Consider the following 20,129-nt stretch of genomic DNA (forward strand, 5'->3'; position numbering starts at 1 on the left):
AAAACTCGGTTTTCGACCACAATCCGTTCCAGAAGGCGGTTCGAGAAGTGAACTCTCTCAATAAAAGGCACGGCTACATTCGAGCAGAGCGCGGATCTCAGCCACACTTGTTGCGTGTGTTTGGGGTGCGCCCTTCTGCGCAGAAGAAAACGCTAAGCCAAAAAGACCTACCGCCTCTGAGATTGATTTCAGATAAATGTTGTCAACCCAACAGTATGTACTACAATTAACCCAGTAAAACTTTTTATTTGGCAGCATGGTGGAGCACTGGTTAGCATGTTTGCCTTACAATGCAAAGGTTGTGGGTCCGATTTCGGCTACGGACTTTCTGAGTGGAGCTCGCATGTTCTCCCCATGCCTGCCTGGGTTTCCTCCTGGTATTCCAATGTTCTCCAATGTTGAATAGACGTGCATGGTAGGCCGACTGACGACTATAAATTGTCTGTAGGTTTGAGTGTTAATGGTTATTCGTCTATGTGTGTCCCGCGATTTGGTGACAACCAGTTCAGGGTGTCCATGACTACTGCCCAGAGTGCGAGGATGTGCTCCAGCAAAGTAGCACTACTCTGTGAGTAGGCATGTTCAGAGAGCAAGAGTGCGCTCCACTCCTATTAAAGGGTAACTCAACCCAACATTTTCTTTAAAATATGTTATATATGCCCACAGGAGCCGAAATACATCATTCTTATTAATATTGCGTCCTTGGAATGAGATAAGTAACAAAATTCACTCGTTCTTATCCATCACAGGGGGGCAACCATATTGCCACTCGCTGCCGACTAAAAATGACATCACAGTTGCCAGGTCTCAAGTCAAAAACAATCGCAGTTCAGCTTTAGAAAACTGGTGAGCAAAATAGCCACCCGTTCAGATGGTGAAAAACAGGTGGATTTTAACTGTTACGTTCATATTCAACAAGTGAAAAAACATCCCTGCGTTTCAACTACTTGGGCAGCTGAGTCACGCCGAAAGTTACGTCATGCATCCTAAAAAACGGCCTTCGGAGAACGCACCCTGTGAATTTGGACACAGCTCCCGACTCCCAGCTGGCCTGGGAACTCCTTGGGATACATCGGGAAGAGCTAGAAGAAGTGGCTGGAGATAAGGAAGTCTGGGCTTTCTTGCTGAAAATGCTGCCTCTACGGCCCAACCTCCAGATAATCGGTAGATGATGTATGTACGGATGACAGGACAAAAATTCAGTATTTTTACTGGGATAATTATTCACTTTGTAATTGTAATCTAATGGACTTTAAAAAACAAACAAAACAAATGTGCTCTATGCGCTAAAAAAAAATAAAATAAAAACCAGGACCAATAAAGCATTTAGATTTTGTTACATTTTATTTTAAAGATATCACTCAGATGTCCCTATGGAGAGAAAAATGCACATTATAACACAAGATACGTGCTGATGACAAAAATGTCATCTTACTTGGCAACAACACCATCATTCTTTGCCAGCCTGAGGATGGAATCATCAGACTCCCCCTGTTTTGCATTTAGGAGAGAACACACACATGTAAAAAACCACAAGCATTTGAACCATTGAACACAATCCAGGATGACTCACCATTCTGCGGATGGCGCCACAGATGGCATAGGTCTTGAACTGACCGTTGAAACGACCCGTGACATTGTCCACCTGTAGCAGACATAGTTGAATGAATGACTTTATTTCATACATAGAAATACGTCCACATTACATACAATACAGAACGTACATAGAGCTTGAACAAGGACAAACTATATACAGTGTCTGACAGAAGTTCTGTCGCTTGTCCATGTTGTAGAAACAATGGCTTATAACCTGACTTTGACTCACCCAAATGAGGTGTAATGTATGAAAATAAATTTGCTTCACTGCAGAAATATTGATCTTTTAATGAACACAGAAAGGTCAGAGTTTGGCAAACCAAGTTTTGTCGGCTTGTCATACAATACACCCAATCCTAGCAAAACCTTTGCAAGTTAGAAGGCAATATCAACATACTAAAATGTCAAGAAATATTAGCTACCTCTTCCCAATTGTTAGGGTTTTTCAGATTATCCTTATCGGATGATTATGTTGGAATGCAACCGGTAATAAATAACCTACCTTGTCTCATCCTACACAAGGTCGTAAAAGTTCCCCCTGATATGTTTTGGGCTTCCTATTCAGTCTACACCAGCCCCCACTCTTAATAAATATGTCCTTGCAGTTGGGAGGGTTTTCAGACTTCATTCCTGAGCGAGTGAACTCTCCACCTGCAGGTGTCTAAAAGGACTTGCTTGTCTCCCGTGTGGTTCTTGCAAAATAAGTTAGAGTGAGCACAACTCTAACACCTTTTATGATTGGTGTTAGAGATTTGCTCACTCACACTTATTTTGCAAGAACACCACGGGAGACAAGCAAGTTCTTTTAGACACCTGCAGGTGGAGATTTCACCCATTGAAGGAATGAAGTCTGAACCCTCCTTCCTGCAAGGGCATATTTATTAAGAGAAACAGAGTGGGGGTATGAGTAGGCTGAATAGAACGCCCTTGTTCTAGATCAAGGTGCTCCAGTACTGGCCAGCCCAGTCACCAGACACGAACATCATTGAGCATGTTTGGGGTAGAATGATGGCGGACGCTTGGAAGACAAAACCAAAAAATCTTGAACTCTTGAGAGGCACGCAAGACTGCATTCTTTCCTGATGATTTCATCAATATGAATCATTGTCGAACCGCATGGATGCAGTCTTTCAAGCTCAAGGACATCAATTCAGCTACAGCTTTTTCAATTGCCTGTGATGGGTGAGTCGAGTGACGCGACCGATATCGAACAGACACCGCTGCTATGCAAGTACGTGAACTCTAATGGGCCGCAAGAAGAAGTGATCAAATTGACACCACTATTTTTCTTTAGATTATTTTAATAATAGGCATACAACTTATGTATTGACACTATGTTGCATTATAAAAGGCTTTTAGATTTTTAAGGCTCCAGACAGGTATGTTTTTTGTTTTTTTTGGGCCGATATGGCCCTTTGAACATTTTGGGTTGCCGAACCCTGGCATAGACAAAGAGACGTGCTTACGAGCAGTGTTCCCTCTAAGCTGCGCAATTGCGGACTGGTCGTGCAGTCTTGGCGCACATGAAATTACATGCTGCGCACAAAATACAATTCAGCATAAACTGATTGATTAAGATCTACTGTTAGACGTACTCTAATCTAATTAAGTGGATGAATGATTTTCTTTCTGTGCCTTTTTGTAGTGTAAATCAGTAATTGACAGTTGTCCAGCCAATGATATGTTTCACTTAGGCTACATAGTATATGTATGACACATATGTGTCCTGCCTATCCATGCAGTGCGGCAGAGTCAAGCGATGCAAATGCTAAATTAGCTAATCATGGCGAAACGAATGAGCAGCGACACATCCACTCGCCAAGCCAAAATAAATAAGAGATGCTTCTTTTAAGTTTGGATGGCTGTCGGAGTGTGTGCAACTACAAGAGGAAACAGTGAAACTGGGTGAGATTTTCTCTTTTTGAATGAGAAAGGTCTCCTCTGCAAAACATGCAGTGAAGCCAAAGTGGCGGGCGAGTTTACGGAGGGAAAAATACGGAAGAAATGGAAGTTGGACTACCTCGCGCGTCACATTCAGCAGAAATGTCATTTGAAAGCTGTTGGAATTGTACAAAGACTCAAGATGGGAGAGCGGATCGGTACGTTATTGCAAAGAACGCAAAAGATCGACAGAAAAGGAACGAGCTGTCACACAAAACAAAATCCGACCCCGAGCAAGTTAAAGTTCTCATTGACAAGATTTATTTATTTATTTATTTGTTCATTCATTCATTCATTCTGGTGTTGCACACAGTGGTCCACAGTGTGCACAGGGAGCTTGTGCGTTTGCACAGTCACTTGAAAAATTAGAGGGAACACTGCTTACAAGGCACAATTAGAGCTTTCTGGAAAGCCAGGATCATTGCAGAAGAGCAACGTGACGACAAGACAATATGGAACTTGGCATGTTTCATGGCAAACTTGCCCAATTGTTTAATTTGGATACAGAAGTCATGGACTTGGACGGATTTGCATATAAATATCTATTAACAATAATGTGAGTACATAGAGTACATGGTTAAACAGTAGAATAAAGTACAACCAATCTCAGTGTCTTGGTCCTATAACTTTTTGTTTACCATAAGTCATGCCATAAATAGGCCCGATAATGCGCTCTATGTGTGGATTAAATACAAAACAGACCCTGCAATTGTGCCTTTTAACCCCAAGTGCCTTATTGTGCCAAAAATACGGTAAGTTGGAAAAAGATTACCTCTGCTATGTTGATCTGTACGGAAGCGTGGTCCTTGGCTCCGATGATCCGGTTGCTCGCTAACCGCTACAAGACGTCTACTCGTCCTCCGGCCGGGCTGCTTCAACCCTTGCCGGTTCCCCAGCGTCCCTGGTCTCACCTGTCAATCGACTTTGTCACGGGCCTCCCCCCCTCAGAGGGAAACACGGTGGTCCTCACGGTGGTAGACCGTTTTAGCAAGATGACGCATTTCATCCCTCTGCCTAAGCTCCCATCTGCGAAGCAGACGGCGTCCATCATGGTGCGAGAGGTGTTTCGTCACCACGGTCTCCCACAAGACATCGTGTCAGACCGAGGACCTCAATTCGCTTCCACCTTCTGGACGGAGTTCTGCTGACTCCTCGGCGCCACGGCCAGCCTCTCCTCGGGGTTTCACCCTCAGTCCAACGGTCAAGCGGAGCGCCTGAACCAGGAACTGGGCAGGTCTCTCCGATGCATGGCCGCCGGGGACCAGCGCGGGCGGGTCCAACAGCTTCCCTGGGTAGAGTATGCTCACAATTCCCTTCCCAGCTCGGCCACGGGACTTTTGCCTTTCCACTGCGTCTTCGGGTACCAGCCACCCTTGTTCGCCCACCAGGAGCGTGGTGCGGCGTGCCCGTCGGCCCAGGCTTGTGTCCGCCGTTGTCATCGTGCCTGGGCGAGGGGCCGGGTCACTCTTCTCCGCTCTGTTTCAGGCTGCGCCCGCCAGGCGAACAAGCACCGGACGCCGGCTCCGGAGTACAGAGTGGGGCAGCGTGTGTGGCTCTCGACGCGGGATTTGCCGCTGCGAGCGGGATCCCGCAAACTGGCGCCCCGCTTTGTTGGACCGTTCCCTATCCAGAAGGTGATTGGCCCGGCCGCAGTCCGTCTATCTATTAACAATAATGTGAGTACATAGAGTACATGGTTAAACAGTAGAATAAAGTACAACCAATCTCAGTGTCTTGGTCCTATAACTTTTTGTTTACCATAAGTCATGCCATAAATAGGCCTGATAATGCGCTCTATGTGTGGATTAAATACAAAACAGACCCTGCAATTGTGCCTTTTAACCCCAAGTGCCTTATTGTGCCAAAAATACGGTAAGTTGGAAAAAGATTACCTCTGCTATGTTGATCTGCACGGAAGCGTGGTCCTTGGCTCCGATGATCCGGTTGCTCGCAGAGCTTTTAAAAAGAAAATAAAAATAATAATTTAAAAAACAGTGTTTCCATTGATTAATAAAAATACAGTCAAACCTCGGTTTTCAACCACAATCCGTTTCAGAAGGTTGAGAAGCAGATTCAAGTTCAAGTTCAAGTTTACTTTATTGTCAAAAATCCTATGTAACAGGGTTACCACAGAAGTTTGAAATTGCGTTTGACCAGTCTCCAATGTGCAGTTTAACTAAAAACATTTAAATAAGACATTGACATAAATCTCTTTCTTTCTCACACACACATACACACAACACACACAACACAAACACACACACAGCTAACTTACTCATACTGAATTTACAATTTCTTTCTCTGACATATTCATTCACAACATAAACATAGACAATGCACACTTACACATTGCAGTCATTCAAACACTAACATGCTTATAAACATGTGCAGTACTATACAATAAAATACTCTCTCTCACATTCACACACACGCACACACACACACGGTGTGTAATAAGAGTATTGACAATACAGACCCCCCCACACACACACACACACACATACATACACAGCAGCAGAAGTACAATCAGTGGTCATAGAAGTAAAGTGAAAAAGTGTATAACTGTATATAAGGTGCAAGAGTAAAGTGCCAAGTGGCATGGTGACTTTGGAATGTTCAAGTGGTTTTCCTCAGTGTGTTCATGAGTCTGATGGCTTGAGGAAAGAAGCTGTTACTCAGTCTGCTTGTGCTTGTTCCTATCACACCAGGTGATGAGTTGCTGTACCTCCTCTCTGTATGCTGAGTCATCGTTGTCTTTGATGAGGCCCACCACTGTTGTGTCATCTGCAAATTTGATGATGTGATTCGTTTCAAATCTGGCAGAGCAGTCGTGGGTCATCAGCGTGAACAGCAGGGGGGATAGCACACATCCTTGCGGCACCCCGGTGTTTATGACGGTGGTCGCTGAGGAGTTGTTTCCGACTCTGACTGTCTGCGGTCTGTTCGTTAGAAAGTCCAGCAGCCAGTTGCACAGTTAAGTTCTGACGCCTATTGTACTCAGCTTATTCACCAGATGTTGGGGGATGACTGTGTTGAACGCAGAGCTGGAGTCAATGAACAGCATCCGCGCGTGACTGTTTTTGTTCTCCAGATGAGCCAGGCAGAGGTGGAGTGCTGTTGCTATGGCGTCATCAGTGGAGCGCTTGGGGCGGTAGGCAAATTGGTATGGGTCCAGAGTAGTGGGGAGGGTGGATGTTAAGTGGGCCTTCACCAGTCTCTCAAAGTACTTCATCATGATGGAAGTGAGTGCTATGGGTCTGTAGTCATTCAGTGATGATGCTGGTGACTTCTTGGGTAGTGGTACGATGGTGGTAGCTTTGAAAATTGCTGGTATGATGACTTGGTTCAGAGAGGTGTTGTAGATGTCTGTGAGGACGTCAGTGAGTGAGTCTGCACAGTCTCTGAGCACGCGCCCGGGTATGTTGTCTGGACCTGCAGCTTTCCTGGGGTTCACCTTGAGTAGGGTCCTCTTCACGTCCGCTGGGTCCAGTTGAAGTGTTGTGCTGTCTGGGTGTACTGGGGTTTTTGTGGGTGTTGTGGTGTTGTTTTCTTCAAACCGGCTGAAGAAGGTGTTGAGAGAGTTGAGGAAGTCTATGTTGTCCTCACACGGTGGGGGGGATGGTTTGTAGTCTGTGACTGACTGGATGCCTTGCCACAGGCGTCTTGGGTCTTTTGTGTCTGTGAAGTGTGAGTTGATTTTTTGACCATATGCACGCCCCGGTGCAAGTTGGCCCTAGCAGTCTTGAGGGCCTCCTTGTCCCCAGACTTGAAAGCAGCGTTGCGTGCCCTCAGGAGCTCACGTACCTCCCTGGTGAACCAGGGTTTTTCATTTGCTCTCACTGTAATGTCTTTGGTGACGGTTACATCTTCCATGCACTTCGTTATGTATCCAGTTACAGAGTCTGTGTATTCGGTGAGGTTGACGTCCTGGTTGGTGGTGGCCGCCTCCCTGAAGACAGACCAGTCTGTGCGTTCAAAACAGTCCTGTAGAGCTGCTGTGGAGCCCTCTGGCCAGGCCCTGATCTGCTTCACAGTTGGTTTGCTTCTCGTCAACAGAGGTCTGTAGGCTGGAATTAGCATAACAGAGAGATGGTCTGATGAACCCAGGTGGGGGTGGGGAAGGGCTCTGAAGGCCTGTCTGATGTTTGCGTAGACCTGGTCAAGTGTGTTTTCTCCCCTTGTTGCAAAGTTCACACACTTGTGGAAGTGTGGCATTACTGTTTTCAATTTGGCCTGGTTGAAATCGCCAGCGATTATGCAGACCAAGTCCGGGTGTGTGTTCTGTAGTGTACTCACAGACTTGTACAGTATGGAGAGTGCGTCCTTTGTGTTAGCGCTGGGGGGGACGTAAACAGCTGTGATGTTGACGGTATTGAATTCACGCGGTAGGTAGAATGGACGGCAGTTGAGGGTTAAAAACTCAATGTTCTCTGAGCAGTGACTTGTAGTAACTACAGCGTTTGTACACCAGTTGTTGTTAATGTAAATCCACACACCACCTCCTCGAGATTTACCCGTGCTGGTGTGGTTTCTGTCCGCGCGGAAAGTTGTAAACCCATCCAGTTTAATGGCGCTGTCCGGAACGTTGTTGTGAAGCCACGTCTCTGTGAGGATGATCGCGTTGCATTCTCTCACCTTTCGTTCTGTAGTTAAGTCCAGCTTGAGATAGTCCATTTTATTTTCCAACGACCGCACGTTTGAAAGGAGAATAGATGGAAGTGCTGTTTTGTGAGGGTTTCTCTTCAGTCGGTGTTTGATGCCGGCTCGGGAACCTCGCCTTCTCCTCCGGCGTGTGCTCAGACTCCACCGCCGCTTCAGCTGCTTCCAGTGTCGGCTGGTGGGGGAGGGGGAGCCCGCTGCCTCAGAGGTTCCTTTGTCTCGGGACATTATTCCAAGACCGCGAATAGTTTCGCGATCCATGGCAAAGTTAACTCCGGATATATCCTTTGTGCAGTTGTTGCTTCTAAGTCCCAATAGTGTACTTCTGTCGTATGCGATTCTCGGAGACGATTTGGACGGTACATTTAACACAAAACACACATTTTTATCGGGAGCCGGCTTGGCCGCAGCCTCACAGGGCGCCGCCATCTTGGAAAATTACGTTTGGGCACATGTTGAAGGTATGTGCGCAAGTCTTCCTGGCTATAGCAGATGGATTAGTGATTTTAAAAGTAAGTCGATTCTGTTTTTTACCATGATAACAAATTAGTATCGAGAATTGTGGAAAATCACAGGTATTGGTACCGACGACTGAAATTCTAGTATCGTGACAACCCTGGCACACGCACATAAATATGTCAACGGGGCAAATTGCTAGTCCGTGGGGGTTGACAGTGTGCCAATTGTGTGAAGCCAGTCTTTCCACCCTGGCCTCCAAATATCTCAACCATTGTCCCCTTCAAGGATTGACGTTCGACAAGCGCATTTTAAGTACCACAACCATTACATTTGCTCACCATTTACGAGGGACGTAGAGGTCCACAAATTCACCAGCGTCATTCTGCATGTTGATTAGCAGGTCGTCTGCAAAGCAAAGCTGCAGAGAATATTTTATGTCAACAATTTCACTACACACTCCAATACTTCCATTCATCCATCCATCTTGATGCACACATTCAAAATAGCCACAGCAGTGCGTTTTAATATAATTGGCTCACATGACCTGGGAGCTATTGAGCAAAAACGCTATTAACAGTATTAATTCATTGAAAAGAATTTAAGCATTCATCACATAGAGCCTATTTGGAACTATCATCCTTCACAGTTTGGGGTCAAAAAGTCACATGACCTGGAGCTATTGAGCTAAAGCGCTAACATTTATAGTCATAAATTCACAAAAAATATTTGAAGCATTCGAATGATATTATGAGGTGTATCTCAACCAGCCTATGTGGACTATCATCCTGCACAGTTGGGGGTTAATAGGTCACATGACCTGAGCGCTATTGAGCTACACCGCTAATATTTACAGTCATGAATTCACTCAAAATATTCGTAGCTTTGGAATGAAATTCTAAGAGGTGCATCTCAACCAGACCATGTGGGGCTATTATCCTTCAGTTTGAAGTCAATAGGTCACATGACCTGGGAGCTATTCAGCCTCTTAGAATTTCATTCCAATGGTTAAAATATTTTTAATGAATTTATTACTGTAAATATTAGAATTTTAGCTCAATAGCTTCCAGGTCATGTTACCTATTGACCCAAAACAGTGGAGGACGATAGTCCCAAATGGGCTGGTTGAGATACACCTCCTAGAATTTCATTTGAATGCCTGCTTGTTTTAAAATTGAATTTATTACTGGAAATAGAATTTTACCTCAATAGCTCCCAGATCATGTGACCTATTGACCCCAAACTGTTGGATGATAGTCCCACATGGGCTGGTTGTGATACACCACTTAGAACTTTATTCCAATGCTTCAAATATTTTAAATGAATTTATAACTGTAAATATTTGCATTTTTCCTCAATAGCTCCTGAGTCATGTGACCTAATGGCCCGTGATATTGCAGGATGGTCGTCCCACATGGCCTGGTTGAGATATACATATTTTCAGTTGAATGCTTATTATTTTATCCGATTTATTACTGTAAATGAGCATTTTAACTCAATAGCTCACAGGTCATGTAACGTTTTGACCGCAAAAATTGCAGGATGATAGTCCCATGTTGAATGCTCCTCAGATTTTTTTAAGAATTTGTTAATTTGATATACACGGATGAGATTTACACATTTATCATTTGGAAAAAAAACGGACGCGTTTACATGTTATCACACTATGCTTTCCCTTCGATCTCTTTAACGGCATTTACATGCTATCGTAATGCAATGCTTTCCCTTCGCTCTCTATACCGGCGCTTACATACTATAGCACTGCCCTGCTTTTCCTTCGCTCTCTTTTAACGTAAAGCCTATAATATGGGCACGCTTCCCGTGCGACTGGCTTGATCGCAGTGTTACCTGGAAGCGAGTCGAACCGTTAAAGCCAGAATTAAACCCAGAACGTCTGCACTGCGAGACGGACGTGCTAACTAGTGCGTCACCGTGCCACCCCAACCCCTTTCTCGGCTAAATCGCAATCTCGCGGAATGCAACGTGCCAATGCGTGGGGGTGTAAAACTGACCAGAAGACTCTTAGCATAGCAACTAACATGTGGAACGTCCACGCGTACCGGCGTGGAAACTGCCAATTAAACTGCATTTTAACTTTTTGTCCTCTAAACAAACACACACAGTAACGCTATCTGTTTAACGACGATAAACGTCGGTAAAATACACGGTAATATCACCGCATGTGCTCGTTTAAGGCGGTTCCAGAAAGAGAGCAACGCAGAGACTCACCGTAACCGACAAAAGGACGACGAAAAGGACAGGCCACCCCTTCTTCTTCTCTGATGGTATGACGGTTGACGGCAGTTAGCATCCGTTGCGGCCACACATCAAAAACGTAAAGTCTAAAATTTCAAGAAGCATGGCAGTCATATACAAAGCAAAAGAATTACTGGATTATCATTCACTTCGTACACTTTATTGTTCTCTTGTCTTGCCCTGTGCTGAGGTTTGGGGGAATACTTATAAAACTTCACTACAGCCACTTATCATTCTGCAGAAAAGAGCAATAAGGACTATTCATAAAGTCAACTACTTGGAACACACAAATCCACTTTTCATACAATCCAAACTATTGAAATCCACTGACATAGTATCTTACCAAACAGCAATCATCATGTATAGCAAGTAAGCAAAACAACTACCAGAAAATATCCAAAACTTATTTAGGAATCGGGAGGGAGGTTATAAGTTAAGGGGGAATCACAACTTCAAAATCTTAAACATAAGAACAACCTTAAAAAGTTTTTGCATCACTATAACTGGGGTCAAACTATGGAACAATCTAAGTGAGGAACTCAAGCAAAGTCCAAATATCCACCAGTTTAAAAGAATGTACAAAAATATGTTGTTTAGCGGGTACAAAGGCTAAAAGTGCCAAAGGGCTACACACAAGTTAAAATGAAACAGAAAAATAAGTGTGAAAGTGTATCTACTTGTGGTCTGTTGTAGAATTACAGTATATGTTGAATCATTGGTTTAATGCACAGGTGTCAAACTCAAGGCCCGGGGGCCAGATACGGCCCGCCACATCATTCTATGTGGCCCGCGAAGACAAATTGTGCATCAAATTTATGTGTCATTACTAGAATTGCAAATTGTCTTCACTTGTAATATCTTTTTAAAAAAATATTTGACCAGTTTTTACTCGTCTGATTTGAAAACGACTTATTTGTCAGTTTGTTTTGTAGCTTTTACTGTATATAATAGTGTTAAGAGTAAAAGTGATTGTTAGAGATTTGCTCACTCCAACTTATTTTGCAAGAACCACACGGAAGACAAGGCAAGTTCTTTTAGACACCTGCAGGTGGAGAGTTCACTCGTTGAAGGAATGAAGTCTAAAAGTCTCCTCCCTGCAAGGGCATATTTATTAGGAGGAACAGAGTGGGGGTGGGAGTGGACAGGTTTGGTGAACCCCCGGCCTCTGATAAGATCAGAGCAGGGGGTGTTTTACACTATTGTGGGAAACAGACTCTGCATTGTGAGGGCCAGACGTGATTGATTTACTTATTACATTGTGAGGGCCAGACGTGGTTGATTTAATTATTACATTGTGAGGGCCAGACGTGATTGATTTAATCATTACAGTCTACATTCCAACATAATCATAGGATCAAACTAACCTGAAAACCCTAACATCTCCCTCCTGATTTATCATATGATTATGCCACCCCAAACAACAACGATAAGCAAGAAAAAAACATATATACGTATAATGAAGAAAGTAGAATGGTAAAAATAAAAACAACAAACAATGATAGCAACACTTTCCAGTGAAGATGAGGCATTACCTCAACACCCCAGATCAAACTTATTGTGTAAGCGAAAAACCTGCTGGCCAGATGTTATTAGCAGGAAAATTCTTACACGGTCCCTTTGCCTTAAGGCGACCAGAATGCTATCAATAAAAACAAAAAGAAAAACAAAGAAACAGTACATCAGCGTATCCATTACTTGCGAAGCATATTTGATGGTCAAATCAACAAGTTTCCGTAATACATGCTCAACAGAACAGCATCTACGCAATCCACGTCTCATTATCATTATCACATCTGTCACGTCTAAGAAGTTGTATATGTGCCCGCATTTTCGTCAGCTGATGATGTTCTAGTCTGTAGGTGAGGTCAGTCACACACACCGGCGCGCACACTCTTGTCCAGTTGGCAGGCAGCATCGGACAACTCTTCTGGCTGAAGTAGGTCCCGTCCGATGGTGCAGCCATGTTGGTAGTAGAGCCCTTACACCTTGAAAACGGCTCTCTCATCCTGGCACACAGCGGTGATGTCCAAAGCTCCCATCCAGTTTCCTCCTGGAGAGCAGTCGTCGTTAATGCATTCGTGGGTCCTGCAACCTTGGGTGCAACATGTGTAGTCAGCAAGACTTGGAATGGTCCCTCCCGTCGTGGCTGGCCCAGTTCCTTCTTTTGATGACCTCGATGTAGACCCAGTCTCCTGGATTGATGGGGTTGTCGACCTGTGAGGAGGAAAGATCAAGCGGCAGTAAATTTGTCTTTGACACAGTTTGAGCGTCCTGATCATATAATCTGCCAAGGACTGCTCTTCATCTGTTGTTTGCAACTCTCGTAGTCAATTGTAGTGCCCATTTAACTGGCAAATAGGAATGTTTGCGGGAAGAGTTTGAACACTTCCTAATGATTCCCTTTAACCAAAAACTATTTATGACAGGGGCGTTCCCATTTATTGCCTCCTGGTTTAAAAGAGATTGTCTTATCCATGTCTTCTTTGTCCTCACACGCTCGCACCCACACAGGGTGTACACACACACACACACACACGCACACACACACACACACACACAGACAAAGAGATTCTAATCCATCTCTCATGTAGCTTCTCTTGATAGAATCTCCTATCGGTAACTGTATAGCAGACGTTTTAGCATATAATCCCATACTCTGCTCTCTCACTTCTACTTTTCCATGTCGGTGCAGTCGTAGGTGGCCCCTATTGCAGTCATTGTCTTGTTAACTGTCGCTCTTGTGACTCCTATGCGTGACTGTGTGAATGTCAAAAATTGAACGTACCTAACTTTCTGACCATCCAACCTCCACTGTGGTATAAAAAACTTTACTATTGTATTGAGTAGGTACATTGAGCAACCTAGCTTCCTCCTGACTGCCAAATGTCCTGTTCTAAAATTTATATAACTCGACCTCTACGTCTTAAGCTTGATGAGCCAAAATATAAGATCTTGCTCTTGTTTCCTACCGTTTTAGTCTATTTGTTTTATCCAAATCCGTTCAATCTCTGATTATAATCTGTAGCCCTACGTATTTTTCAAATTTTTATTTATTTATTTATCAAATCTCCTCAGTTCTGTCAAACTCAGTGCACAATGAACCTCCCTTCCACTTTGAACCAAGCTTCACCAAATTTGGGAACGCCGTAGCAAGGAGTGCGATTTGGTTGTCAGACACTCCAAGTCCATATCTTTTTGCCGCACTTCACCCTATCAAGTTGGTGTTCTTTTGTTGTTGCTTCAGGGCGACCCCATCCATCACTCTTGAATGAGTCCATTGTTCAAATGAGTCAATTTTCATCATTGTGAGTTCCTCCGCTTTCCACTGTCTTTTCTCGTCCCCGAGGATGTTGTATTTCCTCTGGAGTGTACTTGTCCTCCTCCAAGCACAACAGCAGTCTTTTCTTGTCCTTCGCCAAAGGTCAAAGGTGCTTCAGAGCCAGGCACCATTTTGTGGTTGTTCACGGCTGCAGGCGAAGACTCGGATTGGGTTTCAGGGGCCCTGACACTGAGAATGACAGGCTGGTTTGAACACTTGTAAGACTATCTCCAAATGTAGCTGCTTCCATCAATTTGCTGGTAATGTTTGTTTACCAAACTTCAAATTCTTCTAATAACAGAGGTCTCGTTTTTATATCGTAAATCCTGCAACTCATCCTATTTTTTTTTTTTTTGAGCTACATTTTATCTATCTATAGTTCCAATTTAATCGGACAGTATGTTGTCTTCAGTATCATTATTGAAAATCAACTCATCGAGGTCTGCTTTCCACATCAAGCCCTGATCTGTATGTCTTGACCTATCACATGTTATTGTCATGCTTGCTCAAAAATGTGACTTACAGTATGGTGCTGTGAATTCTCAATCTCCCCAATGAAATTGGATCTCCCCTCGTAGTTCTTATCGTTCTCATGTTCCTGTTAGCCTGCAATTGTCCAAATCAAAAATGTTTTCTTTTAACTGTCTTTCTTTTGAACCTCTAAATCTCTCGTGTTGCTAACCTATCTACACCAGAACAAAAAATTTACCACAATATAACACCAAATGTATTCGAAAATTCATTGTCATAAAGTGTTGTATTATTACTATCTTCCACTATCTGTCCTACTCACTCCCCCCCTTTTTGAGGCCTGGCAACGCCCATGCCTCACACCTTGACAAACTTTTTGGGAGAATGTGTTCTTTACTACATACGATTCCATCATTATTTAATTTGACTTACTTTCCAAAACGCTTCTCAATTTCTCAGTTCACACATCTTCTACATGTGTTACTGGTTCTCCATTTTTTTTCTAGTTAATTATCAATCCAAAAGCTACGCGTTTCTTCCTAACATTCAACCTGCTCAAAATCACTCTTTCATCAAAGTCGCTCTACTAATTCTCTATAGTAGTCGCCAACGACTTCAACCATTCAACCTGTAATTTCTTTTCATTCAGGCTATCATTCATCAATGTTCATTTGCATCTCACACGCAGTCTCCAAAAAGGAGTCTTTCTATCACATTGGTCCCAATTCATCCAAGCTCACCACACAACATTCATATATCATTTTCAACTTAGCTTTCCTGGTAGAACAATCCACCAATTCAAAAAAAAACTTAACTGAAACAAACAACTGGCAAATTAATCTGAATTTTTTCTTTGTTTTTAAATTTGAAGAACTCAATCTCTCAGATTTAGCTTGCATTTAGAATTTTGTATAATCTTATAACACAACCAATCAATTATTCCTATTAAATGTAGCATTGCAAAATCTTAAATTCACAGTTTAGCTTCTTCCAATTCCTGAAAGCATGTTCTGTCATTTTTTTTTTTTTTTTTTTTTTTTTTTTTTTTTTTTTTTTTTTTTTTCCGAATTTCTCATGTGGGCTCGACACTTAACATGCACTAGTGTGGATTAGTTTCTGCTTGCAAACAGATTTCTCTCTTTTTCCTCTCATTTTTATCTTCCAAAATCATTTCTGTTCTGCGGTGCAAATTGGATAGACCACAGTCTAGCAAAATTTTTTTTATACTAAAACTTTAGCCAATGTTCATCATTTTAACATATACGCACACACATGCACAGCTCTCGCATGCAAAAGGTAGTTCCCAGCAACAATGATTCGTCACAGGCTGGCCATTTCCTGTGGTCGATCATGAGCTGGTCCCTCCCATGCACACGAGGACAGCACATTCTAATTTTATTTATTTATCTTCTAGAAGCAAGTTGCATTTCTTTACCACTTGATTTGCATATTTTAACTTCAGTGTAACACAATTTGAGCTCTAGTCATTTGTAATTTGGGCATACAAACAGCATTGTCATACTTCTTGGATGGACAGGACTTCTAATAATCTAAAAAAAATTCTAATAATCTGACAATGACATGTTTTGCTGTCATATGGGCATCTATTCTTTCTTTCTCTGTATGAGCATAAGCGGTCAAAGAGGAGGAAGCTTGTCATGCTAAACATTTGGCTTCTCCTCTGCTCTTTCCTCCACCCTTTGATTGATATTGTTTTGCAAAACGACACTCTCGTGTGAAGTGTCCTCGTCTCCCACAGTTCCAACAGTTGTCAGAATCTCGTGGGGGTTTTGAATTATATGGCGGCCTGTGACCTTGTTGGCCTCTACCTCTCCCTCTGCCTAGCTGGGACCCTTGGAAGAAGACTGTTGTATCTTCATCTAGTTCATCATCATCATTATCTAGATGAAATACATCAGAACTTTTGCCTTTTTTGATCACTTTTTCAGCATGTCTGGCCCATTGCATAGTTGTTGTCACACTTGCAACATCCACTTCCACCAAATGTTTCCTCACCCAGTTGCCTATTTCAGGGCGGAAATTAGTGAGAAGCGCATTTTTAAGCTGTTGTTGATAAGCACTCTCAGCTGTATCATTGAATGGGATGCCACTATGTACCCAGAATTCTTTTTCAAATCTCAATTGAATGGCGGCCTCATCACTTTTCAACTTTCTATCTTTTGTCTTTTGGATTTGTTCTCTTCTTTCTTGTGAAGCTTTCAACCACATTTTAGCACTTCTACCACTTCTTCCACATTTCAAATTTCCTTGTACTCCATACATTTTCTTCCACTTCAGCATGTATTGCATACAATTAAGAAATCTACTTGCCATGAACTTCTCGTTTTAAAGAAGAGCAGAGCAAGAGATTTACCGTTCTTATTTCCCATCTTAATTTTAGTAGCTTAAGGTTTTACAATTTTTTTTTTTTTTTTCAATTTTTTTTTCTTTGAGGATCCTCAATGCAGGTTTAAATTGACCTTTCAACAAATCACTAGCCTGTATTATTGCCGTGGATCAATGCTAGAACTGCTTCTTAGTCAACTTATCCTACCAGTCACACACTCAATCACACAAACTCCAGCGCTTTTTTAGGCCTATCTAGGGATGGGTGTAAAACCCTCCCAAACAGCTTTGGAAAAACGGACAAAAGAAAAAATCTACACCCTTCTTCAATTAAGAAAAAGAAGCTCTGTTTTTCTTAGCCCGTTTCTTCCACTGGGACTTGAACCCAAGCTATTCTTTGGCTTGGAAAAACATACAAAGAAAAATCTACGCCCTTCTTTGATTAACAAAAAAGAAGCTCCGTGTTTCTTAGCACGTTCCTTCCACTGGGACTTTAACCCAAGCCAGATCCCTCAGCTCGGAAAAACAGACAAAGAAGAGTCTACACACTTCTTCGATGAACGAAAAAGAAGCTCTGCCTTTCTTAGCCTGTTTCTTCCACTGGGACTTGAACCCAAGCTATCTCCCGTGCACCTCTATGTGTTACGCGTTTAACAACACAACACAATTTCAAGAACTTATTTGTCCCCTGGTTCGTTGCACTGCCGGGTCCCGTCAATCCACCTCTGTCAGACGAAGGCAGACCTAAGATGCTGGCCCAGCGAAGAATTTCCTTCCCAGGTCTTTCTTTACCAGGTCCGGCTAGTGGACGCTGGCCCGTCGACGGTGTACAGCGCGTCGTCCTCCGTCAGCCAGATGATGGGTATGAGGGTCCCGGGTTTCGGCACCAAAATGTTAGAGATTTGCTCACTCCAACTTATTTTGCAAGAACCACACGGAAGACAAGGCAAGTTCTTTTAGACACCTGCAGGTGGAGAGTTCACTCGTTGAAGGAATGAAGTCTAAAAGTCTCCTCCCTGCAAGGGCATATTTATTAGGAGAAACAGAGTGGGGGTGGGAGTGGACAGGTTTGGTGAACCCCCGGCCTCTGATAAGATCAGAGCAGGGGGTGTTTTACACTATTGTGGGAAACAGACTCTGCATTGTGAGGGCCAGACGTGGTTGATTTAATTATTACATTGTGAGGGCCAGACGTGATTGATTTAATCATTACAGTCTACATTCCAACATAATCATAGGATCAAACTAACCTGAAAACCCTAACAGTGATCAAGTCATCACAAAAATCACGAAAAAAATCTTATATAAGACGCACCTGACTATAAGCCGCAGGGTTCAAAATTTTGGAAAAAAGTCGCGGCTTGTACACCGGAAATTACGGTATGTGTTGGAAATGATATACTTTTTTATCATTGGATTCTATGTATCTGCTTTTGTGTGCAAGATTCTCCGCAGTATGTGACCATCTAGCCTTGTGAAAATGACTTGGGGGCATATGGCCGGCTAATGACTGGAGTCATTAGCCGCGCTATACAATAAGCCCCATAGTTAGCTAGACATGTTCAGATCATGATTGTCATGGGATGGGTGAAGCAGACAGAGGTCTTATTTAAGTTGAAGTCATGAGTACGGCACAGGGATGTATTCCCAGGGCCACTAAGACTAGGTCTTTGTTAAGCTAATAGTCATGAGACGTCCATACTGCTCCGTCCATAAGAGTATCCCATTTGTTCTGTGGTAATGAGATAACTATGGAATGTACTTCCTGCCTGGGAACCTACCCGATCATGTACACTTGCCCCTTTGTTTCTCTCTCAATAAAAGGCACGGCTAAATTCGAGCAGAGCGCAGATCTCAGCCACACTTGTTGCGTGTGTTTGGGGTGCGCCCTTCTGCGCAGAAGAAAACGCTAAGCCAAAAAGACCTACCGCCTCTGAGATTGATTTCAGATAAATGTTGTCAACCCAACAGTATGTACTACAATTAACCCAGTAAAACTTTTTATTTGGCAGCATGGTGGAGCACTGGTTAGCATGTTTGCCTTACAATGCAAAGGTTGTGGGTCCGATTTCGGCTACGGACTTTCTGAGTGGAGCTCGCATGTTCTCCCCATGCCTGCCTGGGTTTCCTCCTGGTATTCCAATGTTCTCCAATGTTGAATAGACGTGCATGGTAGGCCGACTGACGACTATAAATTGTCTGTAGGTTTGAGTGTTAATGGTTATTCGTCTATGTGTGTCCCGCGATTTGGTGACAACCAGTTCAGGGTGTCCATGACTACTGCCCAGAGTGCGAGGATGTGCTCCAGCAAAGTAGCACTACTCTGTGAGTAGGCATGTTCAGAGAGCAAGAGTGCGCTCCACTCCTATTAAAGGGTAACTCAACCCAACATTTTCTTTAAAATATGTTATATATGCCCACAGGAGCCGAAATACATCATTCTTATTAATATTGCGTCCTTGGAATAAGATAAGTAACAAAATTCACTCGTTCTTATCCATCACAGGGGGGCAACCATATTGCCACTCGCTGCCGACTAAAAATGACATCACAGTTGCCAGGTCTCAAGTCAAAAACAATCGCAGTTCAGCTTTAGAAAACTGGTGAGCAAAATAGCCACCCGTTCAGATGGTGAAAAACAGGTGGATTTTAACGGTTACGTTCATATTCAACAAGTGAAAAAACATCCCTGCGTTTCAACTACTTGGGCAGCTGAGTCACGCCGAAAGTTACATCATACATCCTAAAAAACGGCCTTCGGAGAACGCACCCTGTGAATTTGGACACAGCTCCCGACTCCCAGCTGGCCTGGGAACTCCTTGGGATACATCGGGAAGAGCTAGAAGAAGTGGCTGGAGATAAGGAAGTCTGGGCTTTCTTGCTGAAAATGCTGCCTCTACGGCCCAACCTCCAGATAATCGGTAGATGATGTATGTACGGATGACAGGACAAAAATTCAGTATTTTTACTGGGATAATTATTCACTTTGTAATTGTAATCTAATGGACGTTAAAAAACAAACAAAACAAATGTGCTCTATGCGCTAAAAAATAAAAAAAATAAAATAAAAACCAGGACCAATAAA

At 43.1% G+C, this 20,129-nt stretch overlaps 1 protein-coding gene across 6 annotated transcripts; it reads right to left on the reverse strand.

Annotated features, from left to right (window-relative positions):
- Positions 1-1,325: 1,325 nt before the first annotated feature.
- On the reverse strand, positions 1,326-20,129 carry LOC125992397 (small ribosomal subunit protein eS21-like). Of its 6 annotated transcripts, XM_049761392.2 has the most exons (7): positions 19,815-20,129; positions 10,882-10,994; positions 8,994-9,073; positions 5,430-5,493; positions 1,574-1,645; positions 1,436-1,491; positions 1,326-1,371 (listed from the first exon to the last, which is right to left on the reverse strand). In XM_049761392.2, exons 3-7 carry the CDS (start codon positions 9,041-9,043, stop codon positions 1,362-1,364), a joined length of 252 nt encoding a protein of 83 aa, XP_049617349.1. In that variant the 5' UTR covers positions 9,044-9,073; positions 10,882-10,994; positions 19,815-20,129; the 3' UTR covers positions 1,326-1,361. The 6 variants fall into 6 exon arrangements, 3 of the variants coding, with proteins under 3 accessions (XP_049617349.1, XP_068505696.1, XP_049617345.1); XM_068649595.1 differs by lacking the exons at positions 10,882-10,994; positions 19,815-20,129 and having other exon boundaries at positions 8,994-9,429; XM_049761388.2 differs by lacking the exons at positions 8,994-9,073; positions 10,882-10,994; positions 19,815-20,129 and adding an exon at positions 6,263-8,987.

This window comes from Syngnathus scovelli, chromosome 22 (assembly GCF_024217435.2).
Source record: "Syngnathus scovelli strain Florida chromosome 22, RoL_Ssco_1.2, whole genome shotgun sequence".
Lineage (NCBI taxonomy): Eukaryota > Metazoa > Chordata > Actinopteri > Syngnathiformes > Syngnathidae > Syngnathus > Syngnathus scovelli.